Below are 18,216 nucleotides of genomic sequence, written 5' to 3'. Positions count from 1 at the left end.
CAAAAACAAAACCAAGAGAGCCATGTGCTCGTTCATCTGCCTCAGCTGCCAATTCATCATTTTACTACCTTGGGTCTTATCCTCAAATATCAAAGTAAAAGGGAGAACATGTAATTGCTACATGTTGATGGGAGAGTAAAGTGGAAAAAGTTCAGATTACTGAATAAATGTATTAACACTGTGCAGCCCTATGAGGGGCAAGGTTAAAGTGCATTCTTTTCCAAAGAGCCCACATTTCCCATCGGAAGGTACAATTGCTCTGTGAAGGCTAAAGTGCAGTTTGTGCTTGAGAAACCCACCATGTATTGCAGATTTCTAACCTTGACTTTCTGGCCATCTAGCCTAAGCACCCTGATACAACACTATCTGATACTGAATGCCATTTGCAGGTGAACCAAGAGATGGGGGCTCTTGAGAACATAAGGTATTTCAGTTCATCAGGTCACGTCTGCATCCTACCAGACCTGTTCCTGAGAAGCAGTCAGACAGGTTTTTCAGAATCAGTATATCCTACCCATTCTTCAATGTCCAGGTCAAAAGTCACCTTCTCCACAAAACCTTTATCAGTCTTCCCCTGGGTAATAATATCTGGCTTTATGGAATTGTTTGGATGAGCAAACTTTAAGTTTATGAGTACAAGGAACCCTATCCTTTTTATAGTCTTGTCTCCATTTTACTGGTGCTCATTAAAAGTCTATTGAATTATAAATTGTAAATTGTGTTCCAGACCAGTATTCTCCAAAAAAATTTCTCCAAAAAAAATTCTTTTTAACTGGGACCCACAGTAAGAATTTAGATCATCATATAAATAACACTCATAAATCAAACGAAAGTAGAAGTTTTATAAAGCATTATATACCTTTACTTATGTAATGCATCCTGGTAATTTCTATATTGGTCTATTTACATATTTTAAATTGCTGCTTGAGAGCCACTAAATTGATTTCATGACCTTAGCAGATGGCATCGTGACTCAAAGTTTGAAAAACTAATTAAGATGTGTATTCTATTTTCCCATGTCTTTCCCCCTCAAAAATATGATAGATCCTCTACAAAAAGTGAAACATTTTAAAGTTCTTACTGATTAAAATTTGGAAAGGTCCAATGAATGATGCTCATTTGCCTAAAATCCAAATTCCCCTGGCGCAGGCACAAGCCTACAGTGTGTGGGACCCACAGGGCCCCCTCCTCAGTCATCAGAGACAAACTACTGTCTGAGTCTTAAATAGTATTAGCGCAACCTATAAGTTGGTAGAGAACTGAGAACTATGAATGAAATTGATTGTATACATTATCTTGACTGTACACATCTTGGATTTTTATAGACACCACCTGCCTGTTGGCTTTCCACAAAAGACTTCCGTAAGTTATCCTTCCACCAATAAGTTAGGACAGGACTCAGTTTACTGTCACCCTCAACTGGACAGCTGAGTCTTTGCAAGTGAGCATTTTTCCTTTTGATGTTCCTGGGGGCAGGCACCAAGACTTTTCCTTCAGGGTTCCCCTTGAACTTATCACAGGGCAGGCCGGGCCTCGCTGGGCCGCAGGAGAGCCCAATGGACACGGTCGGCCTGCACATGTGGACTGCGTGCAGGGCTGCTCCATCAGGGCTCTGGATCTTCTCCCAGCACAAGGATGGGCTTTCAAACACATTCCTGGTGGGCCTCAATTACTCTCCAGGCACTCAAGAGGCTCCCTCACATCCCACCCACAAGGGGACAAGCACATGACTCCATCTTCCTGCTTGCTTCTGAATCACTGTCTTATCTGTCTTCCTCCCTTTTTTCCCCTTAAAATAGTTGGCTTTACGGTTGTCTGTGCACAGTCATATGATAAGCAGTGATAAAATTTTTTCAAGAGCCAAGAAGGGATAATGCAGCAAAGAGAGAGAGACGTGTTCTCCTACGTGTGGGGGTGGGCTTCTAAGATTCCAGTTTCCTAGAAACTAAGCCAACAGATCAATTTTAAAACTTCAGCCCCAACAGAGTGAAAGAATAAGGCAGACTTCTTGGCAAAGAAATCCAAATGCTGCTGATGTGATCAGGGACTTAGGGAGATAAGATCTGAGTTCCAGTCTAGTCCCTATCACAACCTCTACAACCTCTACCCTCAATTTTCCCAGCTGTAGGGCATCCTTGGTGGTGCAAGGGGTTGAGCACAGCACCATGAAGCTGTCCACAGCCTCTGCAGCATGAGTTCAATCCCCGACTGGCCAGGGAGCTACCCACATGGCACAATAGACCTCTCCTGTCTCGCCCACTGCTCCCCTCAGCAGTGTATTTCAGTCAGTCTACCTGTTCTGTTCCCCACTCTGTCCCTAGTGAACCCTCTCACCCCCTGCATCTCTGGCCTGTACCCCAGCTCTTGTATGCATAAATAAATAAATCTTAAAAAAAAAGAATAAACTTTGAAAGCAGGCAGGACATGCTTTCACAGCAAACCACCATCATTTCCTAATTAGCTCACTACAATGAGAACTATCATCTCTAGCTAAGGCACACCTCTCAGGAGGAAAGCATCCCTCGACCCCAAGAGAACCTCAGGCACATAGAATCAAATCACTTGGAGTCTGACAACATAAGTCTCAAACCACATACTCTACATTTTATTTTTTACAATAGCACAATAATAATAATTTAGTTATTAGTGGATGTATATCATGTGACACTTTTTAAAGCACTTTTATGCATTATATTGTTTATTCCAAACATCACAATTAGACAGCTACCACTAATTTTGTTTTACAGATGAAGAAATGAAGACTCAGAGATCAACTGTCAAAAGGTCGCACAGCTGGTTCAGGGTTCAGCCAAGATTAGAACTAGCCCCCCCTTTAAGCAAAGCTTTTCACTTAACCATCATGCCACTCTCTTCAATTTCCAGTAGCTATATTGCATCTGCCTCCCACTGCCATTTTATATATATATATATATATATATATATATATATATATATATATATATACACACACACAGTAGGGGAAAGTATATGTATAATAAGAGATCTGTATGTAGGGAAAAGAGCATATATGGTAAGTCTCTGTAACTTTTGCTCAATTTTTCTGTAAACCTAAACCTGCTATAAAAATAAAATTCGTGGGCCTCCCCGGTGGCGCAGCGGTTGAGCGCTGGGTTGCGAAGCTGCTCGAGCCTCTGCAGCGCTGGTTCGATCCCCGGCTGCTCCCCGGCCACCAGAGGAGGGTCGCACATGGCACGCAGACCTCTCCTGCCGCCCGCTGCTCCCCTCAGCCTTGTACTTCGGTCCTTCTGCCTGCTCTGCTCCCCACTCTGGCTCTGGTGAATTCTCTCACCCTCCCGCGCTTCTGACTGTACCCAGTGCTTGTATAAATGAATGAATGAATGAATGAATGAATGAATGAATGAATAAATAAATAAATAAATCTTTTTTTTTAAACCTAAATAAATAAATAAATAAAATAAAATTCGTGGGCCTCCCTGGTGGCGCAAAGGGTTAAGACGCAACCTATGGAGCTATCCGCAGCCTCTGTAGCACAAGTTCGATCCCCAGCAGGCCAGGGAGCAACCCACATGGCGCAGTAGACCTCTCCTGTCTCTCCCATTGCTCCCCTTAGCAGTGAACTTAGGTCAATCTGCCTGTTCTGTTCCCCACTCTGTTTCTGGTGAATCCTCTCACCCCGCCCCCCCCACCTCTGGCCTGTACCCCAGCTCTTGTATGCATAAATAAATAAATCTTTAAAATAAAATTCATTATATAGAAAAATAATACCAAAGCAAAAGTAAAGAATAAAAATTCTCCCTATTTGTCAGTACCCTCCCTTGCCTTTGCCTTTCTAAAGTAATACAGATGTGTGTGTGTATAACTTTTTAAATATTACATTCTTCTCTGTCATGGAAGGAAAGCGAACACCCCAAACAAATATCTGAAGAACATCTATTATTTAGGTAAATATTATTATGGTTTAATGTCCAAATGTATTTAATCAGCCATCTATTTTATACAAAGTAATATGTCAGTGTTATCACAAAAAGGCACAAGATTTTACTCTCAGGGAGCCTTTCTGGCTCTGTTAAAGAACAGAGACAAAATATCTGATCATCAAAGCCAGACATCAATCATTTTAAAGGGAGAGCACAGAGAGGAAATGTTACCGGGAGTCCAGGGGCTAAGAGAACGCTAGCCTGGAGAGTTCTAGGAATGATGGCCCAGCAAAGAGGGAGACTTGGAAGGGTGGTTAGAATATTCCAGGAATGAGGACATGTGGGATCAGAACACAAAGAAAGGAAAGAAACTGGGCTTGGAGGGCAGATATAAGGCCTGGTGGAAGAGGCTCCTGGCACAGAGGATGCAGGACTCACTTGGCAGACAGGGGGTGGAAGAAAGTGCGGGCTATGCAGGGTTCTGAATGTTGGTAGGATGGTGAGGTCAGACTACCTTACAGGCAACTGGAAAGGGGTGGCAGGAGATAACAGATGATTCTGAGTACCCCAAAAGGGTATTTAGTGCCATTGTACAACTCTTACACAGCTCCCCTGGATTCCATAGAACAAGACTAATAAAGATAAGAAGGCCAGTCCTTGGGCTATGACATGGAACTCAAATGAGACATTCAATCTCTCCTAAAATGAAAAAAAAAAAAAAGTATTTTTAAACCAGCGAGGTGTTTTCAAACTGTGGCTAAAAACTGCGCTTTCTGTGAATAGAGTTCTGATATTCACCCCGGGAAAGGGAGAAGCTGCGGGGAGGAAGAAGGTTTGGTGGCAATGGGGTGAACTGGAATTCAAATGTAAAAGCAGGGGGCACTTCCATGATTCTAGGGGTTCTCAAAAAGGATCCCTGATCAAAAAATCATGTTTCCTACTCTTGGCCAATGCTGAAATTGTTTAACAAGAAGCGCCATCCATTTTAAAGTCTTTCTCTGGCCCCAGAGGGACAAAAAGATGACAAGCAGATCCTTTTCTGAGCATATTTTATTAGTGGGGAGGGGGGATTAATAGAGGTCAAGTCACCTGCTTTAGGAAATATAAGTTAAATCTTAATTTCAGATAAACAATCAAAAATTTAATAGAAATATATCCCATGCAATATTTAGGACATACCTATAGCAAATGCATATGTATATTTGTGGTTTATCTGAAATTTAAATATAACTGTGCATAAGCAACTCTGTGATCAGGGCACCTGAAGGCTTTAAGGTGGGGTGTTTGTCATAGAAGAGCCAAGACTATAGACAAAGGATCTTGCCAGGACAAACTTTTTTTTTTTTAAGATTTATTTATTTATACAAGCACTGGGGTACAAGCCAGAGGTGCAGGAGGGTGAGAGGATTCACCAGAGAGAGAGTGAGGAGCAGAACAAGCAGAAGTACTGAAGACACTGCTAAGGGGAGCAGCGGGTGCGACAGGAGAGGTCTGCCACGCCATGTGGGATTCTCCCTGGCCGGCAGGGAGAACTACCATTCTCAGGAGGCTGTGGATATCTTCATAGTTCTGCGCTAAACCTACTACGCCACTGGGGAGGCTCATGACAAACTTTTATCAACTTCAAGAAGTGCTGACTCTACAAAAACTAACAGTTGCTCATCAACAAGACAGAGAGTTAAGTGCCTAAGTGTTTCCATCTACATTTGTCTCATAAAATTCTCACAGCAACCCTATAACCTAACCTACATCACTAGGTAAACTAGTTTGCTGTGGTCCTTTTCATAAACTAGGTAACAAAAGTTTGATTTCAAGTGAATTTTCATAAACTGGGTAATAAAAGTGTGATTTTAAGTGAATTTTCACAGTCACAAAGCTACAAAAAAGAAGAACCAGAGGTTGCACTCTTGGCTGAATTCCGAAGACTTTTAAGGAAGAAAATGACTCTCATGCTGGAAGAGAAGAAAAAGTAATTCCTGAGAACTGATCCTCAAAGACAGTTGGATGAACAAACTGCTACATTCATTCTTGTTACTTTAACATAAATGATCTAAAATGAAATCTGAGCTTAAAGATTAACGGCCTTACCAGACAATTAACAGGCAAATGTATAGTTCCTTTCCAGCATTCAGAAATCTTTTCACAAGGCTGTTCTTCAACTCTTGTAACTCCTTTGCAAGTCCAATGCCCTGGTCCCAAGCAAAGTCCAGCACCTCTGTGTGCTGCCTGCATTTGCGCCCAGACAACAGAGCAAACGGCGTGCACTGCATCAGAGGGCAGGCTTATATAAGAGACACCCGGTAGGAAAATGAAGTCAGATGTTTTGGCCTGGAGAAATGGGACACACACCTGGACCACAGCAAACGGGCTGTAAAAAAGCCTCAAACCTCAGAAATTGCATTAGGCCCACAAGCTAAAGTTTTTTTAAAAACGCAAGAGGTAGCAAGGCAGCTGGTTTGTCCGCCCAAGGACCCAAAGCTAGCCCCAGGGCAGAGTATCCTTGTTCCTCTGACCCCCCCCACCCCCCACCCCAGAGGCCAAGTGGGAAATTCTACTTCTGCACACCTGCAGTTGAGCAAATCCTGAATCCCTCTTAGAGGAGGGAAGTAGGGACTGGGAAAGATTTAGCTCAAAACTCCTCAGTTGGCAATTACTTTACATGTTTAATAATAATAACTCTACAAGATAGCTGTTATTTACATTTTACAGATAAGGAAACTGGTACAGATGGGTTAAATAATTTGCCCAATATCACGCAGCCAAAAGTGATTGAACTAGAATTCAACCCAGCACTGACTGACTCCCAAGTCCACACTATGTTTTTAGATCCATGAACTTGGACAAGCCACCACTCATTTACAAGGAGGATGCTACAAAGCTTTCTCCATCTATCAGGCCTATCAAGAAATAAAAAGGCAGCTCTCCTCCCAATACTGCCCCTCTGTGTCTATGCAGGTATCTCTCTTTTTTTCTTTCTCCTTTTGCTAAAAACCTGTCCTTTTAAAATGTAAAACAATAATAATAAAAGAAAATTAACTGGAAGTACAGCACTCAACACTTTTCTCCAAGCAAAATTCCTAGAACATAGAAAATCATGTATATAGGTATGTACATACATCTGTTTATACGTATTTGTTGAATGGATGGATGGATGGATATATGACTTAATAAATGAATATTCATTTTATCCACTATTCCCTTTCTTTGAATAGCTTACTATTTGATTGGGATTTGTGTGTGCGGCTTTTTTATTAATGAAGCAATTATTTGTGGATTGCATTCCTACTTTAATCTCATTGTTTTCCTGACTGCCCTCATAAACTAAAATGCTAAAAATGGCTTGTCCAAAATTTCTTATTCTCTTCTTCCAATAGAGTGGCTCCTTCCCCTGTCTATTCAGATCCCATTTTTCTATAAGACCTGGCTAAAAATCTTAGCAAGAAGCCTTTGCCAGTGTTACAATCCACATTAATCCCCTCTTCTGTGAATTCTCACAGTTCTTCGACTTCAGTGTCTCAAAAAAAAGGGTGTTAATCTTGAATCCCAAACGGCCCACTTGAAGAACATTTCATTCCTTCTTTTATCTAATTGTAATTTTTTTCAAAATATGTCCACAAAACACTGGTTCTATGGCACTAGTAATTTTTTTCTTATAAATAAGAGCATTCTGTGATGAAATAAGTTTAGGAAATATATGGTTATATACAGAATGTACTTGTCCCTTTGCTATACGCCGTCTTGGAGTCTTTTACATACTAATGTGCATTTGACTCAATAACGTTCCCCAAACTCTTGATCACAGCAACCTGAAATCAGACTCCTACTCTTTGAAAGATACTCTGGCAAATGCTGGTCGATTAAATGCTCCATCCTTGCTAGCTGATTGATGATTCTCTTAGCTGCCTAAAATGGTTTAGATAATCATCAGTTCAGAAGATAGGAAGATGAATTCACAGACCCTGCATTCTAGAAATTTTGCCTGCTTGTTTGTCTTTAGAATATCCTCTGAGTGATTCAATGATACAGAGAAAGGGCTTCATCTTAAAAAATAAATGTATTTTTATGGGTCTTGAACACTAGGTAAAAAAAGCAAGCTATCAAAAATAGCTTTGTGATTTTGATCACAACAACAAAGAGAGATGAGGAGTGGAAAAGCAGAGGCTGGTAATTTTTCAGGGGATGGCACATGCAGAATAATAAAGATAAAACATATTGAGAGCCAGGTTGAGCATAATCAAGGCCCAAAACACAAAGCTGAGACAGGCTTTGGTTAACAAGGTTTTGTTCCCTTGTTAACAAGGGCCTTCTTGAGCATCTAGACTTTAGTGCCTCCTGATTTCATAGATGTGGAATCTAAGGTCCAAACCTCCCAATTTAAATGAGTCACCTGACTCCCCACTCAAAAAATTTCCCAGGGAATAGTGCTGCTATAAACATAGGGGTGCAGGTGCTCTTTGGAATTGATGTTTCTGTGTCCTTTGGGTAAATACTTAGGAGTGGAATTGCTGGATCATATGGAAGCTCTATGTTTAGTAGGTCCAGAAATCTCCACACAGCTCTCCATAGTGGTTGGACCAGTTTGCACTCCCACCAACAGTGCAGAAGAGTTCCTTTTTCTCCACACCCTCGCCAACACTTGTTGTTGCTAGTTTTTTTTAATATGTGCCATTCTCACTGGTGTAATATGGTATCTCATTGTAGTTTTGATTTGCATTTCCCTGATGACAAGTGATGTTGAACATTTTTTCATATGCCTGTTGGCCATTTGCATTTCCTCTTCAGAGAAATTTCTTTTTAGCTCTTCTGCCCATTTTTTGACTGGATTATTTTCTTTGTTGTTGTTGAGTCTCATCAGCTCTTTGCAGATTTTTGTGATCAGTCCTTTATCATTAGTGTTGGGTGCAAAAATGTTCTCCCAGTCTGTGGGGTTTCTCTTTGTTTTTGTTATTGTCTCTTTTGCTGTGCAGAAGCTCTTTAATTTGATGTAGCCCCAGCTGTTTATCTTTTTTTTTTTTCCAGCTGTTTATCTTTGCCTTCACTATCACTGCTTTGGGTAATAGCTAAGCTTTGGAAACAACCCAAATGTCCAAAAATAGATGACTGGATCAAGAAGATGTGGTACATATATACCATGGAATATTACTCAGCATTCAAAAAAGATAAACACATGCAATTTGTAGCAACATGGATGGCACTGGAAGGGATCATGCTCAACGAAATAAGCCAGAAAGAAAAAGAAAAATACCGGATGGTCTCACTCATAGCAGGAATCTAGAAAACTTAAATAAGGGACCAGGAAAAAGAATAACTATAAGAAAGAAAATATCAAAATCAACAAATAACTATGAACCAGAGACACTCTTTGGGGGTGTGGGGGGCGGGAAAAGGAGGGATTGGGGTCAAAATAAGGGGGTTGTAACTGTATGGGGAATATAAAGATAAAATTTTAATTAATTAATTAATTAATAAGAAACAAAAAACAAAAAAATTTCCCAGGGAAAGAAAAAAGTATTAGCCAGTCCAATATTGAAAAAAGTAAGGTCCTCAAGCTCTAGACATCCCTAAGTTTTCAAAGATTTGTGCTGAGCAATCCTACCTAGTTGTAATTTTATGTTCCTGTGTATTTATACTATGCGGCTCCTGCTAGACTCCAGGCTCCAAGAGTCTCCAAAAGTGCAGAGACAGCTCCAGGCATGCTACCTGGTAAACAGGTTATTTAATAAATATTTGCTAAATGGATGAAGGGATAATGGGAACAATGTCTACAGATTAAAGCCTTTTATGGGTTCCACCATCTTTCTTCTCAGCAGTGTACCAGATGACAAGCTTCTAAGAAGAGCAGAACCCAAGTCCACCAGATTAAAGAATGCTACCTATTTGAGTTTCTACAAGACAGATCCCAAAGAGGCAGCCTTTTATTCAACCAACCCATGAATGAGTAGATTACATGGACCTCTTGAGTGGCTTACACTCTAGTTGGTAAGCCAGATGGCCGGGGGAGGAGAGAAACTTACTGCTCACAAAATGCTTCATCAGGCTAAGGAAGCGCCATAGGTAGCAAGAGATGCTATTGTCTGAAATACAAACAAATCTATTCAACAAGGACATGAATCAAAGCAAAGACTCCATTTTTCATCAACAATTTATCACAGACTCACCCACCATCATTTTCCTAAACCCCTCTTGAGCCTAATGACATTTTAAGTGTGATCTGCCTCTTGGGGACATTAGTTCCCTGAGTTTATTCCTTGCTGGTGACTTTTCACTGGTAAAACTACCTCTCTGAAGTGTTTAGGTGAGGTAGGGACTGGAAAACAAGGCCAGAGAGGGCAGACAATTTCTGTCCTAGGATTTGGTAACAGTCTTGTGTATCTCCTCCTCCTCTCAGGCACAAAATCACAGAGCTCAATCATATTCTCTCTGGAGTTTTCTTTTTGTTTCCAGGTCAGAGAGCTACAATGACAACAGTATGTTCCAATGCTCTGGGTTCTCCCAGCTCAGTTCCAACTTTTGGCCACTTCACATGGTTTCTGCCAGAAAACTAGATTTCAAACAGGTGCAGTCCTGCTGATTAGCATTATAATAGATGGTAATTACTTAACAAGCCCATATATACCCAGAGGAACTTCGAGAGAAATATGTTTTGCCAAGTGTATCTTTTATTTATGTAAAATACTGCAGGCCTGCTCTGGAGTTCTTTTAGTCTAAGTGAAACCCGTGGAAGCTTTGTCTGCATATGTTTCAATGAGCTCTGTGAGTTCAGGCACTGGAATTTAAAATTTCATTTCTTGTTGCTGCCAACTACAAAAGGTTTCATATGTAAAGTCCTTATGAGAATTTAAACTTGATTAAATTCTGCAAAGAGAGGACAAATGGACCTTTTCCTTCTCCCTTCTCCATGGGGTGGACAATTCCTACTTTTAGAAAATTCAGACTTGAAGAAGATGCTTCAGCTTGGTGCAAATTGCCACATGGAAATAATTAAGTATTCCCTCATATGAACATCTTCAAGGATCCCAGATTTTTATAAAAATAAAATCTCTTTTTCATGTACCTTCGTCTCACTTCTTGTTTAAGCAATTCACTCAACTGTAACCATCCTGGTCCTCCTACCAAGGTTTTACATTCTTCAGAAGAAGGAAGGTATCACACACAACTTTTGCTTCACTAAGTCCCCATATCTAACACAGTATTAGACCCCAGAAGGTGCTAAAGAAATACGCACACCTAATTAAATTCACTCATTTATTCAGCAGAGTGCCAGGAAGATCTTTGGGGTGCCATGAATATAGTAGTGAACAAAAGATTCTACATTTATGGAAGCCTGGTCTGGCGACAGACAATAAAAATAAATAAGAAAAATACATGATGTATTAGAGAAAAGAAGTACAGTAAAATAAAGCAGGAAAGGGGCATATGGTGTCACAAAGAGAAGGGTAAAATTTTAGACAGGACTTGCCATAAAAGGTGTTACTAAGAATGTAATATTTGAGTAAAGACTTGAGCCATGTGGGTATCTGTAGAAGGAACATTCTAGAAAGATGGAATCACAAGTTCAAAGGCTGAGGCAGGAACAGGCTGAATGTGTTTACAAGGTATCAAGTGGGCTAATCTGACCCGCAGTGAAGTAAGCAAGGTGAGGAGAAGTAGGTGCTGAGGTCAAGGGTAGTCACGCAGGAGTCTTGGCAATGTTGGCTTTCCAGATTATGATGAGGCCTTGAGCTTTCAGCCTGAGGGACTTGGTAGCAGAATGGTATGATCTGATGAAGTTAGGATGCAGTTGAAATGACTCAGGTATCCGATTATAAGGATTGGGTCAGAATGGTATCAGCAGAGGTGTGGAAAGATGATCAGACTGAGGATAGATTTTGAAGGATAGATTTTGTTGAAGAGACAATGGATGTTGCTGTGGGACTGGATATGGTACATGTGAGAACAACTGGCATCAAGGATGGCTTCTCAGTTTCGGCGTGGGCAACCAGAAGGATGGAGTTGCTAATTCTTTAAATGAGAAGGGCTATGAGAGGCTTAGACTGGGAAGGTGGGAAGTCACATAGACAGCTTTGGACATAATCAAATTTGAGATGGCCTTGATACAACCAAAGGGCCATGACAAGCAATCAGTTCACATATGAGTCTAACTAAAGCTCAAGAGCAGGTGTGGACTACAATTAGGAATGCTGACTCAGCAACATTGAGACTGCAGTTAAATCCATGAAATGAGATGAAATTGGTACAGTAAAACCAAAACAGCAGCTCCCAAATCTCCTTATTTCCAATTACTCATATGCATCAATAAATAATCATGGGGAAAATATCTTTCACCTGACCACGTGTTCTGTTTTAAGATTCTAGAACTATGAATACACAAAGAGATAACTCTTTAAATATTCATAAAATTGTCAAGGTGGCTTGTAGCCTGGCCCTTTGGTCAGAGCATCACATAGATGTCCTGTTTCTCACAATAACCCTAAGAGGAAGAACTCTCATACTCCCATTTTACAGATGAAAAATTAGGTTTAAAGACCCTAGTCAGATGCCCAAAGACACACAATGTGGGGGCGGGGGAGTCATCCTGTAGTTAAAACTCACTGATTACAGAGAGAGGGGTCCACTGAAGAACCATGGAACTGAGGATCTCAAATATCCACTAACCTGCTGCTGATTAAAGATACCAAGAAGAAGAAAGAGGGCAGACAAACAGGCCTGATCTTGCATTAGGCCTGAGCTCATGCCAGTGCTTACCATGGGGCTGAATGACCCTTGAGAGGGTTCTTTAATGTATTAACTGATACACAGCACCCAAAGGTGCCAACTTTTTTGTCTCCGAAAGATTTCTCTCAAGTAACATAGTCTCATACCCTGGAGAAGTTTCTATTTCACATTTGCAAAATAGTCATTGACAGAGATTTTCCTCTTCTTTCATTCCAGCACACCCCACTTCATGATAGGTGGGTGCTTTTGCTATCACCTACTTTTTATACAGGAAGAAACAGAAACACAGCTTCACTAAAGGTCACAAAAGTGGTTGTTAGTAGGGTGGGATTCAAACCCAAGCAGCCTGGCTCCAGGACTCTGCCTTCAAAGGCTCTCATCCCTCCAAAGGGGATGCTTCATCATTGCGGCTCTTATTAAGAGCAAGCACCTCTTCTTCAGGATGAAACACAAGAGTGACATAAACCAAAGATGTCTTTGGGGGCAGGGGTGGCAGAACCAGGGGGAACAGAGCTCAGTGTGGTGCATACTGAACCACCAATCTAGAATACTCCAGAGTAGGGCCAGGACCAGCCAGCTGTAACCTGCAGGCTCCATCTCCCCTCCCCACCAGCTACCAAGCCCCCTGCCCTCTGTCCTACATGCGACACACCCAGCCTCTGGTTCCAACAGCAACCCCAATACTTCCACTTGATGCAAAGTAGGCTTATAAATCTTGCACTGAGAATTATAAAGTCTACTATAAAATTTCAGGACATGAATCTTAATACATGAATTATCTGTAGTCCTTGCCTGCCTGCGATTTCTATTCTAGCCCAGCATTTCTCAGATTTGGTCTGACCAAAATCTCAAGGATACCCAGCCCCTCCTGTTAGTGATTCCTATGCACACCAAAATCTGGGCAGCGTTAATCTACCCTTGTTCTTGAAAAACCAACCTATGGCAACAGTTTATGTTGGGATTCTGCTTCAAGAGCAAGTGAAATCTTTCCCTCTCTCCAGAAGGTGCTTTCTCCTAAGCAACCCCCCACTGCAATCACAACTGACACATCACTCATTGTCTGGAGAATAATTATCTCAGACTGGCTTCTAAACATTCTAGAAATCCACTTCAGTTTTCTAAACTTTCTTCTATTCCAGTGTTTCTAAAATGTATCCCCCGTATCACTGACTATTTTAAGAGGAACCTTAAATGAACTTTTTTTCCTTTTCTTTTAGAGGCCATGTGCTTATTTTAAGGTGAACAAAGAAAAATATATAACTATAATATCCAAACCTGTGATTGCATGAATACTGGGGCTTCAGTGGAAAATAAAAGAATCAAAGTTTTAAAAGATGAAGTAAAGAATAGCACAGGCAGTGTTCAAATAAGAACCTTGGATTGAGAAGATCTTATCCTGCCTGGTGCTTTCTAAAGGGGACCCTCAATTTCGGCCACATTTCTCCACCCGCCACCCATGGGCACTCTCTGCCTCACTACAGTAGTGTCCCTGTCCTTGGGACACCATTCCCTCTAAACACTTCTAATGGACAGTTCCCGTAACTTCACACCCAGTTCGTGCCTCCTCCCAGGAACCCTCCAGGATTCTTCCAGCAGTCTTACTTAGCACTCTCCCTTTCTGAAGTCTCTTAACATCTGGTGCCACTCACTCGGCACCTAATCATAACTGGTAGTATCTATAAGCTATCTCGTATCATTTCCCTAATAACATGGAAGCTGGAGAGTAACCTAGGGTCTCTCTCCCTTCTGGATTAGAGTGTTACACATCCCTGGTTGGATCTGAGCACAAACCAGGAACTCAGTGAGCACGTGTGACTTCGTGCAGTTGAATGAAGTGTTCTGCAGCAACATAGCAGCTGTTTCATGCCCTCCCTATCTCCTTACTTCAGGCCAGATTTCTTAGCCACACCCAAGAAAGGATGTATCTCTTCATCACTGCCAGATAAAGAGCAGAGGCCAGAACCCAGGGAAGTGTGTGTGTGTGTGTGTGTGTGTGTGTGTGTACCACAATTGATGGGAATGGAAAAGGTGACCTTAATCAGCCCAACTGCACTTTGTCTGCTTCCAAGAACCACTCACCTCTGTTAATCTGTCCCCACCCTCATTCTGGAACAGCCAGAGTAGTCACAGCATCCTCTAGTGAAAATGACACTAGATGAGCAAACAAAACCAACTCCACTTTCGATTTATCACATGATTTGGATCTTTTTGTATTTCAAGATTTTTAACCTGTTCAAGAGCTGTCATACTTAATTCACACTTGCTAGAAGGCAAAAAAGATGATGATTTTAAAAACAGTTTATCTTGTACAATAAAAACATCAGGGACACCACATATGAATCTGCAGGTAGACTAGGAAGTCAGGGAACTCAGTTCTTCACTGGGCAAGGGGTGGGCAACAGGCGGTGCAAACCCACTTCCAACTCCCTTGTTTGTCATGTAGCCTGGGACACCCATTTAAATTCTCTAGGGCTCAATATCCTTGTCTGTAATACTTGTGCACCAGATGATCTGGCCTAAGGTCAAGTCCAATATGAATGTGAGAACCTTAAAGCATGATAACCAAGCCAGACTAGTACCCATAATACACTGGAAATGCTCAAAGGTGGGGATGGTACCCTTGATGTGCTCAGGGTTGGGGAGGGGGCAGCAAAGCATCACTAGAGATATTCAGTCACCTCTACTCCAGTGAAAATCTACTTTTCAATGTTTATAAATGTTCATCCTACCTGCTCTCTGCCTCACTGCCCAACTCCTCATCTCTTCATCACCTCAGTCATGGTTTTTCCTTCCTCTTCTTGTTCTAAAACAACAGCCACCTCAGACAGGTTTTAAGCATTAAGGTCTGGCTCTGAAATTAGTTATTCCTTCAGCTCCCCCTCAGACATGCACTGTTTTCATGATTGAAAGGACCAATGGCCTTGTGTGGAAAGGACATGCAATGAGTGGTAACCCATGGTGGGAGGGAGGCAGAAGTAAGGCGCATTGGAGAAAGGGCATGACAAGGCACCGTGTTCTTGGGGTTCCATAAACTTTGCCTGCTTCCCAAAGAGTAAGCCGTAATCTCCCAGGGTTGTACATGGTGTGGTATGTTGCATCCTCCCTGTGAGCCCTGTAACCATGGTTTCGTGTAGACTACATCACAGCCCTGAGCAGAAAGAGAACAGGCTTGCTCCTATTTTCCCCTAAAACTCCAGCTCTGAAAAAAAATATGAAAAGTGATATGCCAAGGTGATTTGCATGACCCTAGAACAATCACGAAGCTATTTGTTTTCAATAATTAGAAGGTGATTCTGGCTACACATCTCCATGAGGACCTGCTACCTCTCACTAGCTGGAAAATATATATACCCTGGGCCTCCCTAGTGGTGCAGCAGGTTGAGCGCCACTCTGTGAAGCTGCCCACAGCCTCTGCAGTGCGGGTTCAATTCCCAGCCGGCCAGGGAGAAACCTACATGGCACAGCAGACCTCTCCAACCTTGCCCCCTGCTCCCCTCAGCAGTGTCTTTGGTCCCTCTGCCTGTTCTGCCCCCTGCTCTGTCTCTGGTGAATTCTCTCACCCTCCTGAGCCTCTGACCTATACCCCAGTTCTTGTGTGTGTGTGTGTATATATATATATTAGGGAAATGATATATACACACACACACACACACACACACCCAGAGCCACACCTGCCTTTGGTGGATGTAACGAATCTGGATATGCAGAAATCATTTCCCAACTTAACGCCTCCCTCCAAGAAGAGCTAAAAAAAAAAAAAAAGGTGGCTTCTCCCTGCTTCTCTGGGTGCAGACCTAGGTTGAGGCATTTGGCTTCTAGCACATAGAGAAGGCCTATTTCCAACTCCCTAATATTTTGTTAAAGCAATCAATTAACACCTCAGTTTCTTGAAAATCAAAACAGGTAAACAAAATAACTTTAAGTGGGATGCAAAGCACTGACTGCCAATTACTCACAAGGACCAATTTTAAAATACAGCCGTCATTCTGGATGGGTGGGCAATCCACTGGGCAACACAAGCTCAAGCTGGGCTGATGTTATGGGCACCCTGTGAGTGACATCCTAGAGGGGAAAACATTTTCTCTGCATGTCAGAAGATGAGCTAAGCACCATGTAACAGAATAGAAGCTAGCTTCCTCTGGGAGGGAAAAATAAAGCAGCTCCTCTTCAGGCTACGCAGGACAAAGCCAGGACATGCAAGAAGCCTTCAGTCTAAGGCTCCACGTGCCTCTTCAAGGACCGAGGAACCCACGCACACACAATCACACACAGCCAGTCCACCACACGCCTGCAGAAGGCACTGGATTCTCCGGCAACCCTCAGCATCCGCGGCCGGGGGTTCTTCCAGCTCATGAGGAACCCCTGTCTCAGGGGGGCCAAACCCTTTTTCCAAGTCTTCTTTGCTCCACTGCCCACTTCTCTCCATCTGCGAAGTGGACTGTGCTTCCCCAAGGTAACTGAGACACATACACCCCAGATGGCAATCAGTCCCTGCGCCCCACGACCAAAGCCAAGGCCACGAGTCTTCCCCCCAGAACCTACAGCCCGGCTCCTGCACCGGGAGGCGCTGGACTCACCCAGTCCTCGAAGTGGCGGCTCCCGTTCTGCAGCAGCTCCTCAAACTGGATGGTGCAGTTGGCCACGAAGTCGTCGTAGCCGATGGGGGCATCGTGGAAGACCGCCAGCTCGATCTTGCGCCCGTTGCACACATCGGTGACGAACTCGTCGTGCCAGGCCGGGCTGTTGGTCTTCTGTTTGGTGGCCGTTTGGCCGATGCGCGAGTCGTCCACGTTGAGGGCGATGTAGGGGTCCAGAAGGAAAGTCTGCGGTCGGGGTCCCACCGCATGGCGCAGAGACCAGGCTGTGGGCTTCAAGCTCACGGCCTCACAGATTTTGATCTTAAGAAGGCCATTGAACACTACCATGGTCGGGGCGGAGAGTAGTGGTCGGGGTCACTCCGTCCGCCCCGAGGGCAGGAATGAAGAACCGACGCCCGGGCGCTCGGCCACGGGGACTCCTGGGTCGCCGGCCGCCCCACCCCACGGTCTCCCTACACCTTGTAGCGCAGCGTTCTGGCTCGGGCGATTCTCAGCGAGTGCATGTATTTCCTCGCTGGGTTCCTAACGGAAAACAGGGAGGGGGGGAGAGCTGGGGGACGTCCGTGTTTGGAGCAAGTCTCTCCCCCCCTACCACCAGCAGCACCTCCAGAGGAGGAGACGAGCTGCCGGCTCCGCCGCAAGCCGCGGGGGCTGTCTGGCCGCCTCGCTGGCTCCCCGGGTCTGGGCTGCGGGACGCGGCGCCGCGCCCGGCGCTTACCTACCTTTCCGAAACATAATCCCCGGGAAATTTCGAGTCCGGGAGGGGGAGGGGGCGGTGGGACGGGGCGGGGACGAGAACCGGGGGCGCAGATTTCAACCCGGATCCTCTTCGCGCAGCCGGCGCCTGCCTCTGACCGCGCGGAGCGGGGGATGGACCGAGGGATGTTCGGTTTATCCGGAGGGATGCATGTCGAGAGGAAATGGTCCTCCTCGGAGTCAAATTTTTAAAAATCCACGAGCCACACAGCCCAGCCGGCCGCCGCCTCGGGGGCGCAGCAGCGCGG

The 18,216-nt window shown here is 43.5% G+C and overlaps 1 protein-coding gene across 1 annotated transcript in view; it reads right to left on the bottom strand.

Annotated features, from left to right (window-relative positions):
* PRKCE (protein kinase C epsilon) overlaps nucleotides 1-17,539 on the bottom strand; it is a gene marked incomplete at both ends in the record, with an annotated part of 444,482 nt that extends 426,943 nt beyond the window's left edge. Inside the window, one exon of the mRNA XM_084234642.1 lies at nucleotides 17,192-17,539. Within this exon, the coding sequence (XP_084090768.1) occupies nucleotides 17,192-17,539 (348 nt within the window). The remainder of the gene's footprint in view (nucleotides 1-17,191) is intronic.
* Nucleotides 17,540-18,216: the final 677 nt, after the last annotated feature.

The sequence above is a fragment of the Talpa europaea genome, assembly GCF_964194135.1.
Source record: "Talpa europaea genome assembly, chromosome: 6".
NCBI classification, from domain to species: Eukaryota; Metazoa; Chordata; class Mammalia; order Eulipotyphla; family Talpidae; genus Talpa; species Talpa europaea.
The sequence above is the reverse complement of the archived record's forward strand: the minus strand, read 5'-3'. Positions and strand labels throughout refer to the sequence as shown.